The sequence below is a fragment of the Polypterus senegalus genome, chromosome 1 (genome assembly GCF_016835505.1).
Source record: "Polypterus senegalus isolate Bchr_013 chromosome 1, ASM1683550v1, whole genome shotgun sequence".
In the NCBI taxonomy this organism is placed as follows: Eukaryota; Metazoa; Chordata; class Cladistia; order Polypteriformes; family Polypteridae; genus Polypterus; species Polypterus senegalus.
Window position 1 is genome coordinate 110,637,879 of NC_053154.1, and position 21,936 is coordinate 110,659,814.

Consider the following 21,936-nt stretch of genomic DNA (forward strand, 5'->3'; position numbering starts at 1 on the left):
TTGTTACAATCTAAATGAAGACTGGTACAACAGCCATCCTTTTACAGAAAGATGCTGCTGAAGAATCAACAGGACAAAGATTCTGAAATGTACTAATGAGCTGTCTAAAACAGAGCATTTGAACATTTTAAGTTGCTGCTTTTTTGTTAGCTAGCATATTTTCAGCTCCTAGAAGATGTGCCAGGAAAACTCTACATTCTGAAACATTTTTACGCTCAAAGTCAATCTGTAGTGGAATTAGAGAGGACTAATGCAGTGTGAAAAATTAAGATGTACAAAATCTTCCAGTTACCCACAGTTTTTCTGATAGTGCCATCTCTGGTTTTAGATTAAATAAGTTACAGTGTTGCTTTAATGAAACAGTAACATTGTGTCCTTACACAAAACAAACATCTAGATATCAATAACATTTGGGATATCCCCATGTGGTTCATTGTTTCCTCCAAGTTTGTGTGAGTGTCCTCTGTTTTATTCTCTTTAATAGACCACTCTACATTGCTCCATCCAGCTACAATCCTGCCCCAAACAACAGTGCAAATATATATTATTGTTCAGAAAATAAAAGAATAAAAATCATTGAATATGAATTATACAAGCCTGGAAAGTTTAGATATCGTAACATTTCACAGTTTAATCCCCCAACCACCACTTACAAGTAAACTGCTGCTATGGTATTGTAGATACATGCATTCTTTTGACTATCCATACCTGCACACGGGCTTCTGTAAGCTTGGCTCTCTGTGCCAACTCTTCTCGAGTGTAAATGTCAGGGTAATGGGTCCTCTCGAAAGCCCTCTCCAGCTCCTCAAGTTGCTCTGCAGTAAAAGTTGTGCGGCTGCGTCGTTGTTTTCTCTTCAACGGTAAATCGGGCTCTGACTCTACATCCGACCCCTCATCAGAGTGACTAGCTGTAGAACCCAAAAAATGTTTTAAAATATGAACATTTCAGTGGATTTCAGTTGGTTTATGATGGAAATGTGCTTGTTTGTTGATCAGGAATTTGTTATTATCTCCTTTTTGAAAACAGCTTTGCTTTAGGAGACCTCCAAAATTTTGATCTTTTCTGATTGTTAAGTTAATTATCAATAACAATATCATGAAAAAGATGTATCAACAATGCTCTGAAATGTATACTTCTCTGTAAGTTTTGAAAAGCATCTTATAAAATACAGATCTATCCATCCATTCATCTATTATCAAAACCATTAAATCAACCTTGATCAGTGCAGCCAGTTCATCACAAGGTACACACCCTCATAACAAACCAACTTTGAGTTCCCAAGTAATTTAAGACGTGTTTCAAATGTGGTATACAGGGAAAACAAAACAAACATGGGAGATAACTCCACACAGACAGTGTCCAGTTCAGGATTCCACCTTCATATTTCAGTTACATGACACAACACTTTAAAATTAACTTACATGTAATAAATAGAGGTAATAAATATTTTTCATAATTACTGCACATAAGGAATGTGTTTAGAAACTATGAAAGAACATGTAAAGTAATAATCGATCGATTGAATGGTTACCATTTTTCATTAATAATTATCAAATTTTATGACTACTGTACTAACAAATTAACATGTTATATAAGTATAAAAGAATATTCAGTATATATAAAATACAGACTGAGTGTGAGATGACAATAATCACTCTATTTCTTGGTTACTCTACCAAGAAAACACCATAGTACAGTAGTTAGCATTGACAGGGGTGCTCTCTGTGAGGAGCTGACATGTTTCCGCCATGTTCACATAAGCCTCCCCTCAGGACTCTCATTTCCTACTGCAGTTCAAATACATGTTACTCAGTGTATCTGACATTGGCATGAGAGAGTGGGTGAGTCAGTGAACGCTGTCGGAACAAACTGGATTCTGCTTTACTGCTACAATACATTTTGTTTCATTATGGCCCATTAAAAACTTCAATAATGCTCAGGATTATTCTAGATAAGTTAAACATGGAATAATATGATTAGTTTATACTTATACTTCAGACTCACTGAACTTTAAAATCATTTTAGTAACAATGAAAAACACTTAAGCTTGATTGACCATAGTTTTCTTGTTTAAATTATTTTATGTTCAAAAAAGATATTTCTTGCAGGATATTTAATATTACTTTTTTACAGATAATTCACACTTAACTACAAAATCATTTTGAAAGCCAAAAGTTAACTTAGAAAGTTTTTCTAAAATTCCTATATAAATAACATATGACTCAGTGGCTTTACAGTTCAATATGATATTTCAAAAAACAGTTTTCATTGCAGTTGATTTCTTTTGTTAGATCATATGTTAAGTGCAATATTTGTTCTTTCTGCATTACCTATAAAGCTGTTTGTTTCAGCATTGTGTTCATAAATCTCAGTAAAAATACACCAACATGTAAACAAAGAACTACACGAGGCTGGCATTATTGTGACTATTATAAACACTTTTAATCAGACAAAAGATATTTTCATATCTTGCATTGTTTGTGCTTCTGTGAGGTATAACACGAAGTATCATGTGTGCAAACAAAGCAGAAATGTAATTGAATATTCCTTGTTTTCAAATAATCCCCAGAACATGAATCTGAGGCATTCACATGTGATCGAGAGCACAAAGAAAGCACAAAAGCCTAATTTCGATCCAGGCTGGAAAGACTGTTTTATACAATTGTATCCGTCCTACAAATTCAATTTCACTCAAGCTGAGTGAACTTAAAAAAGCCTCTTCGCAGGTGCATACTAATCTGTTTGCTCAGATTTACGTGGGAGAGAAAACAAGGCCTTTTTGGAGGTAATTCGGCAGAAGAGCTCATGAATTGGGCTCCCTAATCTCTGAACTCAAAACTGGTACTCAAGCAAGGGTCCTGCGGTCTATTAAAAAATGATTAGAGACCAGCAGTCTACATGACTGGCAGTCATTGTGTGTGCCCTAAAGCCTGCATATTCACCCCGTAAATTCAAGAGTGGATGTGTGTATGAAACTTTTACATAGTGCTGTCCTTGTATGTTTGTATGTATGTATGTGTGACTGTACTTCAAGACCTATCCAAAGTTTCAGAACTTTATGTTAAGTTTTATCTTATCTCAAGGGCAACAGTTCATTTTTACAGCAAGGAAAAATATGTGTAATAAAAAGAGGACTAACTGAGAATCCTTTGTTAAAGGGCTGAGAAACGGCAAAAAGAATCTAAACACAATCATCGGATGCACTGCTTTCTGTGAGTACACAACAATGCTAAAAATATTTTTATCTCCAAAAGTTGCTGCTAAAGTTTTTCGCAATGAATGGTATCTTATGCAAGTACCGATATCGTTTTCATTTCCTTAACCGAAAAAGAAAACAGAAATTTTCTTTAACTCTTTTTTCGTTTTTATACATATACTTAAAAATATGTGTAATTATACATACTGTGGACACGTCTCTCTAATTTAACTTACACAATCAGGATACATGACAAATGTTTACAGTCATTTTTTACAGTAAGAGTTCATGCAAGTTTAGCCACAGGCAGGAACAGAACTGCTAAACTCAAGGCTTAAAAGTCCATGCTTTAATGGCCACTATTATACTGCCTGCCTAAAAACTACTAAAATATATATACATGTGCATCTATCTCTTTAATCAAAAATCCCCTTTAAAAATAAACTTATTATTTTATTTAAATGGAAATAGTCTTTAATAAAGAAAAGATTCTGCATTGTATCTGGCAGAAAAGAAGGTTATGAAAAATACCAGTTTTCAGGAATTATAAAAATATTAAATATTTTGTATATATATAGATATGCATTTTTTCATTTGAATAAGTATATGGGCAATCTATTTGAAAGGGGAAATGTAATAATTGTTGAATGACAGATTAGGTTGATTGACTCAATGTAAGTGACTGTAGATGAGTATAACATTAGTACCAAAATAGGGCTAATTTGATGGACAAATGCCATAGGTGTAATATATACTTTATTTATTTTATAACTGTGTGCATGCATTATGTATGTATGTGTGTTTGTTTAAATAAATAATTAAAATAATTTGGATGAGATTTACAAGGCCTATCAAGGTGAACACAGGGCACAACTTTTCTTACTGTTCCACAGTCCTACGTTCAAATCCCCTTACAAGCACTTATTATAAAAATGTTTTCACTGTTTCTGTGATTGATTTTCAAAGTATTGTACTTTTCCATGACATAAAAGACATGAAGATTAAGATAATTAGTTGCTGTAAAGTGAATAAGGCATTGTACAGTACATTTCTGTATAACTATACTCTGAAAAGAAACTGGTACTCCATCCAGGAATCACTCCTGACTTGTGCCTGATGGCATAGTGTGAGGAGAGACTCCCATGACCATGTATTGAACAAAGCCGGCTTAGTAAAGTGAATACATAAATCCATGAAAAGAGAAAAAAAATAGAAATATCAGCTTTTTTTCAATTTTGCAAAAATACGTTTGGAAATATGAACCTTCTTTTGAGAAGAAAAAAAAAAAACAAAAAGTACAAGATCTTATGTTGATTTCCTAGTTTTATTCTTTGTAGAGTATTGTCCTTCCAGAATTTTGGCTCAGTTTCATTGATATTCAAGCAAGGAAAAATGTAGTTGCCATACAAGCAGCATATACTCCCAATCACACTTAAATTACAATAAGTTCTGAAAACATTCCATGATGGCCTAATAGTCAAAATAAAACACACAGATAGATAGATAGATAGATAGATAGATAGATAGATAGATAGATAGATAGATAGATAGATAGATAGATAGATAGATTTCCTTAATCTATACTGTTTTATATGGTATCTTTCATATCTATCTAAAATATTTCACATAGTCCCTTTCATATTAATCAAACTACCTAGATGAAATGCTAATTATTGAGATAATTCAGAGTCACAAATATGTAACTTGCTTTTTTTTAACACTCATTAAAAAAATAAAACCAGAGTACCATGTTTGCTCACTGGAAAGCCAAGGAGTTTGGCATCTCTGATATTCCATCATGGAAACAGAGTTAATGACAAACGACACTTTACTTTTGTGATCTTTAGGATTTTTTCTTTTTTTGTTGACTTATTTGGCTGTCTTTGTTGCACTCTGAGAGGCAGCCTGTGGCTGGAGTCTATTCTGCCAATTTCCACGCTCCATCTGTGGTATCCATCAACGAGGCCTTTGCCCGTATTCAGGGCTCTGACACCTGCCTGGCAGGGTGCAAGAGACACAAAGGAGGCTGGAGCTAAGGAACTGGGGGCTGGGGATGCGAGCACAGCAGGGGGTAATCCAGTCTTCCCTGGATGTGTAGCTTGGGAGTACCTGAAGAGCCCCCTTCTTGCTGTCTACTCCCCCACTTTATTTTTCGTAAAGGAACTTTAGCTAGCCCCAAAGAAAGAAAGAAACAAAGAAAGAAAGAAAATGTTTGACAGAAACCTACCAAAGGAATATTATTTGAAGGCTACATATACATTTAAAATTAGCAATAAAGTATTTTTAAGAGGCTGTAAGCTTTATTTTCAGCTGAATACCACAAATAAACTAAAACTTGCCAATGCTGCATTTCCCTTTCCAGATCTGCTTTTTGTTCTTTGTTGTAAACCTTTACTGACAATTTAACAATCTCTATATGTGATTTAAGATGTGTGAAAGTTGAGTCTTCCTACATGAAAGACTTTGAAAGGGTAGGGGTTGCTGGAAACCACTGTATGTAAGCATGCATACCTGGGTTAGGACAATACTATGAAATCGATTCACATCTCCCTCAGAAATTTCTGTAACTTATTTTACAGCAATATGCTACTTGACCAATTTATCTTTGCCTCTCTGCAAGAAGCACCAGGTACAAAAATAAGCTCCTGACAGTTTTGCAGTCTCCAAAATGATATAAATAAATTCTGACACTATACAACTCCCAGTGCACTCTCTACTGTGGACGAGGAATACTGATTATATAAAAAGACAGCTTATACCTAGAAACAGACTTTTCAGAGCCAAGTGGCCGAGGCATGTGCTCTCAGTACTCTCATAAAACAGTCTCAGGTAGTTAAACCTATACACTTTTTACATTTTGCTAAAATTTTAAAATGTTTACATTTTTTGTAAAACACTGCAAGTCTGTACTTTTCAATTATATATTGAATATATATTCAATTATGTATTTTCTGTTTGATGATTGAATATTCTCAAAACAAATGTATGCTAAGATGGCAAAAATGCATCTTCCCAGTGACAGGCTGGCTTTTAAAGTTGAAATTTTTTTACTCTAATTTGCACTTTACTTTTGAAAATGATAATAGAAATTAAATCTTATGACTAATTATTTCTTTCCACTATTTTTTGTAATACATCAACCTCAGGTCATTTCAAGAGATCTAACTGGTAAAAAAAGACACATTTGCAAAAAGGCTTAACAAATTATCCTTTCCTCAGCAATATATTTCACTTAAATCAAGTCAAAAAGAATATGAATTTATTGTTTAAGCCTCTCTACTTCTGCAAATATGAGAAGATAGATAGATAGATAGATAGATAGATAGATAGATAGATAGATAGATAGATAGATAGATAGATAGATAGATAGATATGGATAAAATATCATTTTTAAATGAATCAGTTATAATACTATATGTCCTGTATTTAGAATAAATACTTATTCACTTTGTATTAAATGCAAGCAGAATGTTTTCCACTGCTAAAAATATTACAATAACATTCTCTGCAGTTCTGGTCATTTCTGGTAGTTCATGATTAGAAACATTTGGCTCACTGGATCAGAATCAAGCCAGAATACAAGTTAAAATTTATTCCAGGACTTATACACAGCCACTCATAGAAGGTCCATTATTGACCATATGTCCTCCAATTATGGTCCTTATCAGGGGCAGGCCACTGGGAGCTGTTAATGAACTGGGTAATTGAGATGCTGACATGTGTTACCAAAACAAAACAAAAGGAAGAAGAGACAAATGAACAATTTATTTGAAAAAGGAGCAGTTCGGCTTTTCAGGGTGTAGGGGACTAAGTGACTGCCTGAATACATAAAACAGTACATTGAAGCAAAGCAGATGCAAGTAGAATAATAGTTAACTGACAGCGTATGGCCCATCTGTGCTTAACATTCTGTTAAAAGGGTCTCACTTGACTTGCTAAGGAGCCATCTCGTACAGCTGTCTGCGTATACTGTGTAAAAGGAATAAATCATTAACTAATCTAGTTCATACTTGGGATGACAAAGAGCCATAAACATTTACACTGACACATTATGTCGGCACAGCTTGACACAGTTATTATTCATTCATATTGTGGAAGTGACAGTTCGTTTCATTCAGTGGAATGCACTACCTCAAGGCCAGTGACAAAGACTGGCAATTCTACAGTCAACATGTAGAAGAAATTAATGCATCATAGATTTGGCTACAATGCTTTTTGTTTCTACTATAAATATCTGTAAAATAACTGCTAATGTGTTTGCTGGCTTCTACCCCTTAATTGCTAAGAATCTGACTTCAACACATGAACTGTTCTCAAATGCTGCATATATTTGACCTTTTCAATATCCACCTGGCTTCAAGACTTCAGGATTATAAATGAAAGCCACTGGTTGTTCACACTAAATTGTATTTGTTTTCTGCTTTTGAAGGAATCTGAATCATATTTTACCAAACACGTACAATATATTTCAAAGCATAAAGAATTATATCTGTCAGACAAAATTGACCAGTGTTAATAGTTTAAAGAGAACAATCTGTGTTATATATCTGCCAGATCTACTTATTTATACCGTTAAAATAAATTCAGCTGTCAAAATTACTTTTTATACAAGCTTAAATTAAAAACAAATAAAAAGATTAAAATATGAAATGACATATAGAAAATCAAATACGATTATTATATATTCATTACCAGAGTTCCTAAATAATCACCACACACTGTGAGAACATTTTTACTATTAGACAAGACAGGCAACAGCCCTTGGTGTAACCTCTTGAAGAAGGGGGTCTGAAGCTAGGTTTTTGGAAAATATAACAGCTTGTTCCCTTATTTTAAAAAATTTTTAAAAAATTGTCTATTTTTTGCTCTTTTATCTTTGTTTCTAGTAATGCAACAGAATTATTAAATTGAATTATCCATTCATTTTCAGCCCAGCATAATCCAATTCGGGGTTGCAAGGAGCTGGAGTCTATATTACCGGTCTTGAGCTCAAGGAATCGACACTTGTTGAGGCGTCAGTCCATCATAATACTCACTTGTGTGTATATGGGGCCAGTTTTCAATTATCTAGTAATCTAATTCATCTTTGCTAAGGAGAATACGTAAACTCCACACAAACAGAGACCAGGCTGGGATTTAAACCCAGTGTCCTGAAACTGTGATACAGCAGCACTAACCACAGGACCACCTAAAATGAGCAAAACATTGGTAAGTATTAATGTATAAAGCTTAAGTTAAAATTATCTCGCTGCTATTAATTATTTTGAAATACAAAAAATGCAGGTACTCAAAAACCTACCAGTACATTAATAGGTATTAGGCAAAACATATTACCTAATCTTAAAAACTGCATAACAGATAAATGGACCGACAGATATATAAATAGATAGATACTGTTGTGTTTTCTACTAAAAGAAATTTATCTCTAAAATTAAAATTTTTAAGTTCTAATACAAGTATTGGAAAACAACACAAGTTTTGAATGAATCGGGATTAGAAATTTAAGGAATGTACAGATTTCTAAATGATATTATCTTTTATCTTTCTTAGTTTACTTATTAGTACAGTTAAGACTCAGGTATGCCATTAAATATGTATACACATTCTGTGGACTCATGTTAATCCTAATTTCTCTCTTACATTGTACTGACTGTTATTTAACATAAATATAATTTTAACCTCCAAACCTGTTTTAAGTCAAATCACTTGACAAAACAGTGACCCAGTGATAAACTTTGACCTGTGGGAAAGCTTGGCATTAACACATCCACTAAAGCCTGCTTGTTACTTGCAAGGGCTTCTCCTTGACCTCAGTCAGTTCAAACACAAACACATAGGTTTCACTGCCCTAATCACTCTTCACTTGTGAATTATTATGTAAAGGGTATTTGTAAACTACTGTACACTTACATACATTTATTTTCCATTAATCATGCTGCTGAAGAACAATAAACTGGCATGAAAATCACATTGTAGCATTTCAATGTCATCTATTATTTGGTTGTAGCTGCACAAAAACATGTTAACATGATCACATTGAGTTTTCAATGCTGTTATAAATACTGTAACATATCAATGGGTCCAACATGTAAGGCCTCACTAATAATACAGTGTGTCAATTTTGCAGCGTCATTACCATTAAGGTATATGTTCTGTAAAGTCAATAATCTGTCATTGTAGTGTACTTTAGGAATGTCAACAGCCATTTAAAACTGCAGCTCAAGTGCCAACTACTGAACTTTCTGTAACTGTTCACAGAAATCCAACCTGCTGTAAAATGTGTCACGGACTTGATGTTTTGGTATGTTGTTAGCAGCATGATATCAATGTTTAAGGTGAAAAGATGTGGAAGACATTTTGCTTAATAGTTTACATGAATTGGCTCATATGTTATGTTTTATTTTTTTCTTTCATTCTTTTCGAACAGGACCCAAATTCCATTACGTTCTATGGTAGGTTTTCCCAGGGTAATTAGATAACACAGCAGATTGTTAGTCTACTGCTGTTCACGTTAAGTGATTGACAAGCCTCTGTCTGGCTGCTCAATTAACTATTTCATTTTGTTGCTTTTTGCAGTTTTGCTTGGCTAATACTTTCAACAAATAGGGAGTGTTTCTAAAGAACCCATTCTCCTTGACCTTCAGTTGCCCATTTTCTTTCAATCACTTCAAACTGTCTTAAAGAAGCTCTGTTGAATGTACAGAGTCCATCACAGCTCCAGGTTCATCCCCTTCCATGCCCTGAATACCTCACTTCAAAGATGGGCCGCATTCATTAATTGCCCTTTGAATTAATATCAGAGGGTCACAATGCGAGTGCCAGAAGAGAAAGAGGCTTTAATGAAGCATAGAGCAACCATTCATTTGCAGATAAGCACATTTTTATGCTTGAATGATCATCATGGTGAAGGCTTCATGATAAAAAAGAGGAGGAAGAGGAAGAGAGGAGGAAGGATGAGGAGTGACAAAAAATGTATGCCAGACTATTCAAAATTGAAATTGTTTATTATAACTATTGCTTAGATACACAACATTGGAGATGTATTGTCATGTGAGGGAATATATGATAGATAGATAGATAGATAGATAGATAGATAGATAGATAGATAGATAGATAGATAGATAGATAGATAGATAGATAGATAGATATTCCACTCATAATACTTACATTTAGTTTTTGAACTGCAATCACAATTGAATATTATACTTTGCTCTACAAATTGCTATAGACACCAGAAACTACAAACTATTAAAAATTTAAAACATGTTGGCCTACTGATCTTTGTAGTCAAAAAATGTTTAATTTGTAAATGTGAACATGAGAGTGATGATTGGGAAACTGGGATGGATTTATATGTGTTTGTTACTTTTGCTGCCAGTTTTCTAAGAGCTCTTTTCTCTTTATTAGAAGCAAAGCAGTCTTTTATTCTAAATGATATAAAGTCAAAAATGTTTTGATAGATAGATAGATAGATAGATAGATAGATAGATAGATAGATAGATAGATAGATAGATAGATAGATAGATAGATAGATAGATAGATAGATAGATAGATAGATTTGTGGCCTAGTAAATGTTGATAATCTCACCTGATTGTCCTAGAAAATATAGAGACCTCCATGACTTTCATGTCATATATCTGACTTTCCTGAGCAGCAAAAGAAGCAAATTATTAGGAAGTCTTTGCTGATCATGTATTACATCTGTTTACGTCACTTCTTAAAACAACAAACATAATATGAATGATTCCCTCAGTCGTGTTTATCATTTACAAATTATAAGAGGCTGAAAAGTAAAAGATTGTGTTTGCATGCTATAGCATCAGTTCAGTTTATTAAGACAAAATTCTATGCAGGATGGTACCAGCTAAATGCTGCAGAGCCAGTTCTTTACTTATTTACACAAACAAAGTCCTTCTTAGTTTCTTTGATAAAAGAAGCTAAATCTTTTCCTCTTTCATGTTTTGTCAGCATTTGATTCCTTTTGTCCTCTGGCTATTTGCCTGGCTGTGGACAATGAAGCAGTAAGAATAGAAGCAGATTGTTGGAATGGTCCTCAATAAACCTAATTATGACATGTTGACTGCGCTCACCATGACATATTTGAAGGATCCAGGCTTATTCAATTAGCCTTTCCAGGATTCCTTTCAAAAATAAAGTTATCCCTTTGACTGTTTGTATTTCTGAAAGGTATTTTTGTTCAGTTTAAATGTAAATCCCCAAGACTAGATTGCTTCTTCTGTTACTCTCAATAACGTTAATTATTTGAAGAGGGTCAATATTTTTTCTGTGCGCTTTCTCAAAAAAAAATGTTACTCATAATTCCATTAGCATTTACATTTTACAAGATCTTTATACAGATAATACACTGAAAAGCTTGTCTCACCAATTAAAAATAAATTAGGCATACTTTAAAATGATATTTGCTTTACTTTCTCCCAGACCGAAAACAGGGGGGGTTTGTTTAAATTGTTGGCTATTAGGTGCATTATGTGGAATCAAAAAGTGTTCCACAACATGATCCATAGCCAGGACAAAACTCCAGGTGAGACACATACCCTACAGAACTGAAAACACTCTGTTAATATTATTTCACTTAATGTTATTTATTTTGTTAGAAATCACATTTGCCATATATTACCATAGACAAAGGTATCTGCTGTGCTCATTAAATTAAAATTAGAGTTAAAACAGCTATCCAAATGAATTGCCCGATGCCTTTTAAATGTTTCACAGTCAGTGCTACTCAGAAGTATCCAAACTAGGAGGATTTTCCCAGACAAATAAATCTAAATGATCCAGCTTTGATCTCAGTACTTAAGGGACCTTGACAAAAGATGCTGAACAACAAGGGGCAGGACTACTGGCCCCTCAATGCACAACAATAGCATTGGCAAACAACTACTTAATCAATATTTGGCCAACGATACTGAAAACTCCCTTTTCAGATTTTAATTCCGAGTTGTAAAACAACTGTAGAGCATCTAGTGACATAAAACTCTAAACTCAATAGGAATCAGCCTTCTACTATCCTGCCAGTCATATAATTCAAAGCTATGTAGTCTTTAATGAGTTATCTCGGTGGAATGGACTTGCTGTAAAGTAGAATGTTTAACTTAAGGGCAACCTGTAGCTATCCTACTCTTTTGATCTAAAGAAAGGGAGATATGTAAGTCATCTATTCTTGTGCAATTGTATAGCTTTACTTTAAAAGGACAGGCCTTAAAAATCAACCAATAACCAGCTAGTTAAAATAACATTATGAAACAGGGACTTCAGCAGTTACACCCAACAAATGTCTTCACGTGCAGTAGGTCTTGATTTATGGACGCCTGTTATGCGCAATTTGTTCCCAAATTAACAGGAGAGCCGTTTGTAGTTATGCCTCGTTTCCTTCGCTTCTTTACTACTTTCTTCATGACTGCCAGCTGTTTCTAACTACTGTTCAATGCTACAGTTCTGTTTAATATCTGCATCGTTAAGATATCGTTTGAAAACTGTCAAACAATATGTACTTTGGCATATAAAGTTTTAATAGTGCTGAAAATTAGGTGAAATGTTTATTGGGTAATAACTTTTTTTGCGATTATATCCTTAAATATTGGAGGATGACAATCCCCATGCACCCCCACCCCCACCTCCTTTCCAAGCATCTCCCTATGACTAACTCTTTACATCTAAATATTTAAGCAAGGACTCGACAGTCGCGTGTCTTAAATACAGTAATCAGCTGTCCTTAATACCATTACAGCATGAAGAAAAAATGTTTTAAAAAATCACAAACAGGAAAAGCCATCACCCCCTTCTGCAGATAGCGCTATGAACTGCCTGCCTTTGTTAGGGTTGCTAAACTGGGTGCAGAAATTTCACGAATGTAATGGCCTCAGGCTAAAGGGGCGGGTTTGGGTTGAGATGAAAGTGAGAATAAATAAAGGGCTCGATTTAATCTGCTTGAAGAGATTTTCAGTTGGGGAGAGAGTTTGATGGGTGAATATTGTAGCAGTGCGCATGACTTGGGCGCTTCCATTGTGACCGCTCCTCGGGGCCAATTCCACTCTCCAGGGGAACAGTGGGCGCTATTCAACCGGGGACTGTTTAATACACTCTCCAAATCATTAAATGTCACCCAGCTCAGCAACAGAAACATTTAGAAGACCCAATTAATGTTAAAGAGGGTCAGAAGGGGGTATTACAGAATTAACAAGAGTTAATCCGAGAAGGGGACAAGTTCCTGGGTTATTTCGCTAATATTGGTTCTCTTCTGGTTATGGAATACAGGGCTTGTTTCATTATACTAAACAACTAATTGAACTGGAAACATTTATACGGTCATAAATACTTAGGGATTGAACTTTGGAGTGGATTTCGTCCAGGCTCACTACACTGTATCAAAAGTTCGAATATTATACTATAAACAGGATCAGGTCTGAGAATGCATGCTTACTGCTGTCACTTGGATGCTTTCCAGTAATAATATGAACTTTTTCGAACGAGAAGCTGTTCATTTATGGATTTTCTATGCTATTAACAAAAATCCCCGCTTATACTTGACTACATTGAAAAAAAAACGATTTGGGCTAGTAGCAGATATGAATTTTAGTAAAATAACAATATGTCCAGTTTTATGAAAAAGAAGCTCCTTCTGCCTTTAAAGGGCCGTTTCAATTGTGGCTTTTGAATGGTAGTCGGCATCTTTAGACGACCTAAAGACTCAAAAAGAAACATTTTGTAGGTGAAAACGGCCGCTTTTCCACGGTAGAGAGTCCATAAAACTGCTAGGAGCTGCAGCTATTGGGGATCACTGAATAATTCATCCCTCATTGAAACCTCATAATGTCTTTCCTCAGTCTTTTGTTGGGTTGCTTTCTCTTCTTTTCTCTCCGAATTATAAAAAGGTTGCCTTCTTTTGTTCTGGCCAAGCTGCTGCTAGCTCGGCTTTTGTCACCGCAAAGCTGAAGTGTGAGTTTCAATGGACTCTCCCCCCTTTGTTTTCCAAGTTCATCTCCAAGTGTTGTGGATTGTGCATTGAAGGCAGGCTTTGTAAAAGATGGAAAAGTTGTACAAATGTTTGACCAACTCATTTGGGTTTTTTCCCCCCTTTTTTGTCTACATACTGGCCCGTATGGAGAGAAATTACAGTACACACATGAAAACCGTTTCTGCAAACAGTAAGCACGTCAGCACGAACCTTTTACACGTTATTGTTTGACCCTAAATATTATTTTCTTAAGTTAATTGTGTTTATAATCATGTTTACAAATGCGTTATTAAAATGTATTAGTAATGACCTATATTGTAATACCTCGAATTAGAAAAAAACCGTATACACTGTTGTAAATAACACAATTCGAAAATGTGGGTCTTAGGAAATATTTAAAATAAGCTAAGAAATGCGTCTTTATAACTGGAGCTTATGGATATTTACATTCCGAGCATAAAAGACGGACAAAAATGACTAAACACGAGCATAATGTATATTGAAAAGTATTCTGTCGCTCTTAAAAAAATAGATTCTACACAAATGTTCTTATTGTTCATTTTGGACTATACATAGTTACACACATACATTTTCAAGTATAGTACAAACGTGCATTAAATATTTGGATACATAACACATCTAACATTTTTATTCGGATCATTTATGTTAAAACACCTAATTAGATTGTTGCAGTTACAATTTTATATGTGAAAAACTTAGCACTACACAGATCAAATACTTAAAGGCCACTGTCCATTTAAAAAATTAAACTTTCTTAACGTATACCAAAAGCTCTAAAACGGTGCCAAGAACTTAACCTTAAAGTGTTCACAACACCGAAATCTCCTACATATGACGGAGTAAAGACCATCATATTGGCAAGTACATTTTCTTTTTTCCTTTTTTTTTTTGTATGAATGCTTATATATCTTTAATTTCACTTGCTTTAAATTTTGAGCGTTTACAATAACAAAAAAAGTACTGTTTAAAAATACACAATGAACTTAAATATACAAAGCGACATAAATGTACAAATATACTTATAATTATATATATATATATATATATATATATATATATATATATATATATATATATATATATATATATATATATATATATATTTTTTTTTATTTATTTACAGAACGGTTAGATGAAAGGAAAAGAATAAGTCAGTACGGTAAATCCGTTCAGTTTCTTAACTCCTGCACTTAAAGAAAGCGTATAAAAGCTAAAGGGAAACAGCGCCATCTTCCTATTACAGTTTCTGAGCAGTTAAAAGGTAATTAGCTTCAACTTCAACACTTCGTTTGACTCGAAAAATAATACAAATAAAATTAAAGTTTCACTTTAGATTGTTAACATTTACAGGTATATAATGTGTTCACCATTTACGTATGTAACGACGATTAACTCTTCAAATATCAGCAAGTAACCGCTTGACAACCAAAAAACACTGTGCTGATCTCTTTAATTTCATGAATTAACGGTTTAGAAACAACTTAAGGTAGAAAGCAGTTTTCTGTCCAGGTGTGTCACTGTTGTCAGCAACCAAGCCCTTTACTATCAACAGGTTGAGAAAAGATAGCGGCCGTGTGCTCCCAGGCGCCCTCTTTGATCCTAGATCTGTTTCCAATTGCGGTAATTGTCCTCACACCTCTGTAAACTTTTACCGCTTGATAAGCCCAAGAGGCCGCCAAAACAAAGCAACATCACCCTTTGCGACACTAGTTCTGTTCAGTAAACGTCACATGCTACATGTAGGTTAAGGAAAGCTTTACGAAGAGGGTAAACTGCGAATTCACGTCTTCAGATGCGGCAGCGCTAAGTTCGGTTTAACCGAACATAGCTTACCTGTAAAGTCGTAATGTATTAAAATACCTTCCTTTAACAAAATGGTCAATCCCCGGACTCGGTGAATGAATAATGTATAACATTATGAGAAGTTTCTGTTCCCAATAGTCCGAACAACTACATAACGTTTAACATGCATAAATTACGTTGCAAATAGTATGAGTTATTCTGTATCCTAACGTTTGCTTTTCCGAAAACATTACAACAAATAGCATAAATGCATATTAAAGCAAGTCAGTTCAAGCTCTTTAGAAACTCACATCTGTCTCCGAGAATCCCATCGATGCTGTGTTTGGCTTTTTTTTCACTTTCTTCAAATTCTTTCCTTTCAATGTCTTCATCGTCCTCCTCATCCTCACCTCTGCCTCCAAATTTACTTCTCATAATACGACTAATAGAACTCACTTAAACAAAAGGGAGAGAGAAAAAAAAATAAAGTCGCAAATGGCGCTTAAATACAAGCGCTCCCTGTGTCCAAACACATGAAAAATCATCATTTTCTCATTTAAAGAATCAAGAATGCCTCTGTTTGTTTGGCTGCTACCATAAAGAAAGAATGATTTTGCGAATACTCGAATATCACTTTCAAAGTTCATGTGAAGTTGAAATCAGATTATCATAACCAAGCCACAACAAAACATCCTAAAATAAAGTGAAAGTGACTGAATGTTTTAATCTTTCCCCTTTTAAAGAGTGAAAAAATAATAATGATATTGGAGGATCTTTTTCGAAAAAACGTTAAAATGCCAGCTGCACGATAATAGTTTTTAAACATATATCTATCCATATACATTTCAATAAGAATCAACAGTTAAATAGCATTAAATATTGAATAACATTCCAGAGGCTTTCCACCAAAACTATCTTCAAACAACAATTAGAACAATATTAACAGTAATTAAATACCTGAGGGTACGGAATTCCGATCACATATTCCGTCTTTTAGTAATTTATCCCTGATTTCCCAGCTAAACATTCCAGGATTATCCCGTTTATATTCCTCGATTTTCTTTTCTACGTCTGGTGTTGTCACCTGCTTTAATAGACAGTTATGGTGATACACAAAAGACAATTTTAACGACATAAAATGTACATTACGTGTAAGCAGTTCTTACAAATACATGTCATACAAATCTTGTTTCAGAGAGTCTTTTAACAAAAAAGAATATTCTAAAAAGGACATGTTTTATTTGTAAAAAATCACAAGTGCCATCTTACAAAATTCGATATCTCTTGAAAGTAATTGCTGAAATTTCAGCAAACTAGAAACTATCCAATAGTAAGTTTTCTTAAGAAGCTATTAACGGAGAATGCAACTCTGTACTTTAAAGTCCTTTAAATTAATAAGACAAACTGTCATGGTTCTCAAACTCCAAAATAAGACTTTGTACAAAGATTATTAAAGTGTAAATTTAATGTTTTAAAAAATAGTAGAATAGTTATTTTTCATTAAGGTAGTAACTATAAAATAAAAAAGTTCCAATTACCGATTTGATCCAATTATAGTAATAATTTAGAAAGATGTGGTTGAACTGTAAAACATAGTTAACGCTCATTAAAATAGCTTTACTATGTAACAAACCATTACCCAAACATACAAACACGATACAAATTATTAAACCATTCCGGATTATATATTTAATAATTATAAAATGCATCACAAACTTGTATGAAAATGTAAAACTTCACTTCTGTGTAAAGAGTGAAATAAACTTAGGCATTTCTGAAGCTTTACAGAAAACAGTGTCAAAGATAATGTTTGTTATATGGATAGTATGATAGATTTCTTTTTACCTGGTGAAATGTATCTTTTAAAAATGTTAACAATTAGAGCTGCATGATAAAAAACACGATTTGAAAAATGCGTCTGATCGTTAATTGCCAACTTTATTTAAAAAAACAATCAAAATCAAACTAACACATTTTATATCCTAAGTGTGCAATTATAGGAAGAGGCTTACAGAGTGTAACGGAACAGCAATGATAACAGGAGCTAAATTGAAGAGCTCTCACCTTGGGCTTGCTTCCTCCGATAGCTCCGGGTCTGATAGACCCCGTCTCCTGGTACCTGCACAGTATCTTCGACACACAACCGTGAGATACCCTGAGCTGGCGAGAGATCACGCAGGGCCTGATGCCATGATGGGCCATTTCTACAATTTTGTGTCTGATGTGATTTGGTAAAGGACGGCCATTAATGAAAACTCCGCCGAGCTGATTGACCCTTCCCTGGCCTAAGGGGGTAGAAACTTTACAAAGAAAAAGACTGAAAGTTAACAGGAAGTTACAGGAAATTAATATCGCTTGACTGTCCCGAGCATTTTTTATTCTAACAGTAATTCACATGTGACCCAGGCTGCCTGCTTATAAATGATAAAACAAAATACATTTTAAAATACAGATGAAACCTCTAAATAAATTATGAGAACCAATGAATTAAAAATAAGCAGCGAGTCACCTTTATAAATTTTATCCTAAAAAAACGCTTAGTTTTCCAGAATTCCTCCAAAATGTGCTTTATTGTCGCACCAACAAATAAGTTCACTAAATGTTTAAATGATCTGATACTTTTTTACATCTGATATTATTTACTTCCCATCTCTTACATTGTGCATATTGTATTTGTACATTTTGCAACAACAATGTAACTGTATTAAATACTAGCAAATACATTATCTTTTACAGTGTGATTATTTCACATTTGAATGTTTATTCGTATAAAGACCCATATCATGAACGTTTTTTACTTATAAGTGAATTAAATAATATTGTTACTGTAACAAATAGGTTATTTGTACCAATTGCGAACTTATTAATCTTGATTAATATATTTAAACAAACAAACAAAAAACTAAAATATAAAAGTGTGTTATTATTAATAGGCGTGTGCAAGAGCTAATGTTCTTTCAATTTTAATCGATATAATATATTTAGTTTGTTTTCTTAAGCACGTTATTACTGATTGAGTTAACATAGGCCCACATTTATTGCAATCTATTATTTCTGTCTCAGCAGTTTTTGTATATAGCGTAAACACAGCCAAGTTTGGACAAAAATGCCACAAATGGGTATTTAACTATTTTTATGACATTAAAATATTAACACATAAACAATTATGAACAATAACCGTATAAAAATCCATATATGCTTTAAAGTAAATAAACAAATAAAGAAAGAAAGAAACAAGTAAACAAATAACAATGTGATGTTTACCTTCCAGTGGAAATCCGTTTCGAGGATAATTTTGACCTGGAGTCGGTCTCATCATTCTAGGGACTGCTCCAGCCAGTGCTGTCATTTTAAAACGCAAGCCCTGGTATATACTTATTTCCTGTCAAATCAGAATTTAGTCCAAACTGTAACGATTCCTCTACGAAGTAAAAATCACTTCACTTGCTTTGCCCAATGATGTAGTATCCCCAAAACGCAAAATAAGAATAACCAAAAAAAATTGAAAACGACCCCTTTAAACAGCAAAAACGTTATTTTTTGTTGCAGTTGATCTAACAGAGTTAGATCTGCAACGAAGAAAAAAGTTCTTACGCAATTGCTGTTGTTGTTGACACACTTAAAGAGAGTGAATGGGTGTTTGCCTATAGTGGAACATTTATTAGCTGTTGCACTCAGACCTTCATCAGGTCTTCCTGTTCTCTGATTGGTGAAAAGAAGAATTGTCCCGGTTAGAGAAAGCTCAACCCGATTGGCTGTCAGACAAACTTTCTTCTCTCATCACTGTACACAAGATACTTGACTTGAACAAAGTAAGTGCGTGCAGGATATATTAAAAAGTAATAAGTACTTGCCACTTTGAGCTACAGCGTCAGGTTTAGAGTGCTTGTAAATACTAAAGTTATACTGATTGTAAATAATACAACAGCGAAAGCTCTCTAAGAATTATTGAAGCTACACGTTTCACTTATTAATTGCGAAACTGTTAACGTGTTAGCAAGGTTTCTATATAATATTTAGTAAATGCATGTTTGTAATCTAGATTTAACTGAATGCATTTTCCACCCCCAGGAATTTATATTGGACCGAAAGTTATACAAAGTTAAAATAAAAGACGCAAACTGTCAGACTGCAGAAAAGTGCCTCAGCAGGATATGACGCCGGGAATGCTGTAAAGGCTGTCTGTCCCAAAAGAAGCTACCTTTGTGAGGCATCGTTATTTATAACCTCGTAAGTGCCAGCAAACTCATCCCAGACTCGTCTTCCACCACACTCTTTATTTAGAAACCCCCCATTCAAAAACTCTGTCACTCAAGGGAGAGTTGGAATTATTCGTAACCATAATCAATCAAAGCAATGAAGTTTGTTCACTATATCCCCTTTGAAATCAACAAAACAATGACTTTTCCAGCCTGCGTCTTTCCCTTAAGCGTACTTTTTTTTTTTTTTTTTTTTTAAACTCAATAGATCTTCTTGTCTTTTCTGTCCTAAACAGATGCGGACAAAATGCAACTTAAATATAATGAGGGAAAAAGTGTATATATATATATATATATATATATATATATATATATATATATATATATATATATATATATAATAGCAATTCATAATTATTCGGTTACCAATCCAATAGCTTGAAATTTGGCATCCCGATAAACACAAGGAAACAATTGTCCTCTGAGCAAAATGCATTTCACGGTCTCCACTGGAAATGACTTCAGTCTTCACTAATTATCCAAATCGCGGTGATCAGGTGCAGAATTAACAGGATTAGAAATATTTCACAAGCAAGCCGTCAGTTTGTTGAAATTATTTACTCGTGAGAGGGATATCCTATCAATTGCATTTAAATTTTTAAAAGTAAATATATTCAAATTTAAGCCCGATCTCAACGAATATTTTCTCATTAATACACATTAAGGTTTATATAACTAAATACTATCAAGAATGCTGATTTACAACATATCAACGATTTATTGAAATGTTAAACACAACGCTTCTAAGGGTTGCAAATATCTTTACATACAAGCTTCTCTGAGTTAGTATCGTATTAGAAAAACACAGCGGGGATGGAAAGGAGTAAAGACAACCAAACACCTTCATTAAGACAATTTAAAGGAACACTTAATACACATCAATTAACACTTTACCTTTTGAAGATTTGAGGAAAAAAAAATACTTCAAATGATTTTTGTGTGTGTGTGTTTAAAAACAATGTCGGAAAGAAACCTCCACAATCTGCTCGAATAACAGGGGTTCTTTAACTTGTAAACGAGAAGTTTGCCTTTTCAGCAAGAAATGAAGTTCCCTTTTATTTTAGCTTGAGATGGAATTAAGCTATTTAAAGAATGCGGACATCCTTTCAGGAGGTTTATTCCTGTAAGTTTGAACGGTGTGTTGCTCGTATACGTTTTATAATATATTTTATCACTGCAGATTGTCTCCATGAAAGGACACGATTAACGTTGATTCAGCTGTGTTATTTGTGATAAATGTGTCCATGCCGTGCTCGTTTGCACGTTCGTGTATAAATATCTTTCTAGATTTGAAGGTGCATTTTGAAATAATAAAAATATAAAGTCCTTCGTAGAACAAACGGAAAAGTGCAAACATTTGCTTTCGTTTTATAAGCGTATAATTCAATAATGCCCCACGGATGGGGAAATGAAGGCATGGACGGGCCACTCCACTACTCCTGTATGTTACATTTTCATTAGGTATCTTGGGAAAGCAAAGCTATCGGAAAAATAGCAGACTCTTAAAAAGCTACGTTTTGATTGTTAGAAGCTTTTTCAAAATAATCAGTGCAAAACATAATTAGATTGCATTAGCCTGTTTAAAAGGTTATCATTAGTAGCTTCTTTATTATCCATTTTATATACATATTGTTTATATGAAACGAAATTACGCCGTCCTAAAGCAATCATGTCGACACCTGTTCCACAATGAGAAGTCAG

The 21,936-nt window shown here is 34.0% G+C and overlaps 1 protein-coding gene across 5 annotated transcripts in view; it reads right to left on the reverse strand.

The window, feature by feature from the left end:
- Nucleotides 1-21,936, reverse strand: part of pax3b (paired box 3b) — a 107,133-nt gene that overhangs the window by 26,788 nt on the left and 58,409 nt on the right. For 3 of the 5 annotated variants that reach the window (XR_005634050.1, XM_039755877.1, XM_039755863.1), the window contains exons 1-5: nucleotides 19,241-19,583; nucleotides 18,041-18,276; nucleotides 16,934-17,063; nucleotides 16,288-16,431; nucleotides 709-908 (exon numbers count right to left, since the gene is read on the reverse strand). Coding sequence is in view for 4 of the 5 variants with exons in the window: in XM_039755877.1 (XP_039611811.1) it covers nucleotides 709-908; nucleotides 16,288-16,431; nucleotides 16,934-17,063; nucleotides 18,041-18,276; nucleotides 19,241-19,325 (795 nt within the window). In the remaining variant the exon portion in view is untranslated. Of the gene's footprint in view, nucleotides 1-708; nucleotides 909-16,287; nucleotides 16,432-16,933; nucleotides 17,064-18,040; nucleotides 18,277-19,240; nucleotides 19,584-21,936 lie in introns of those variants that run through there. The other 2 variants (XM_039755886.1, XM_039755896.1) reach the window with 2 other exon arrangements.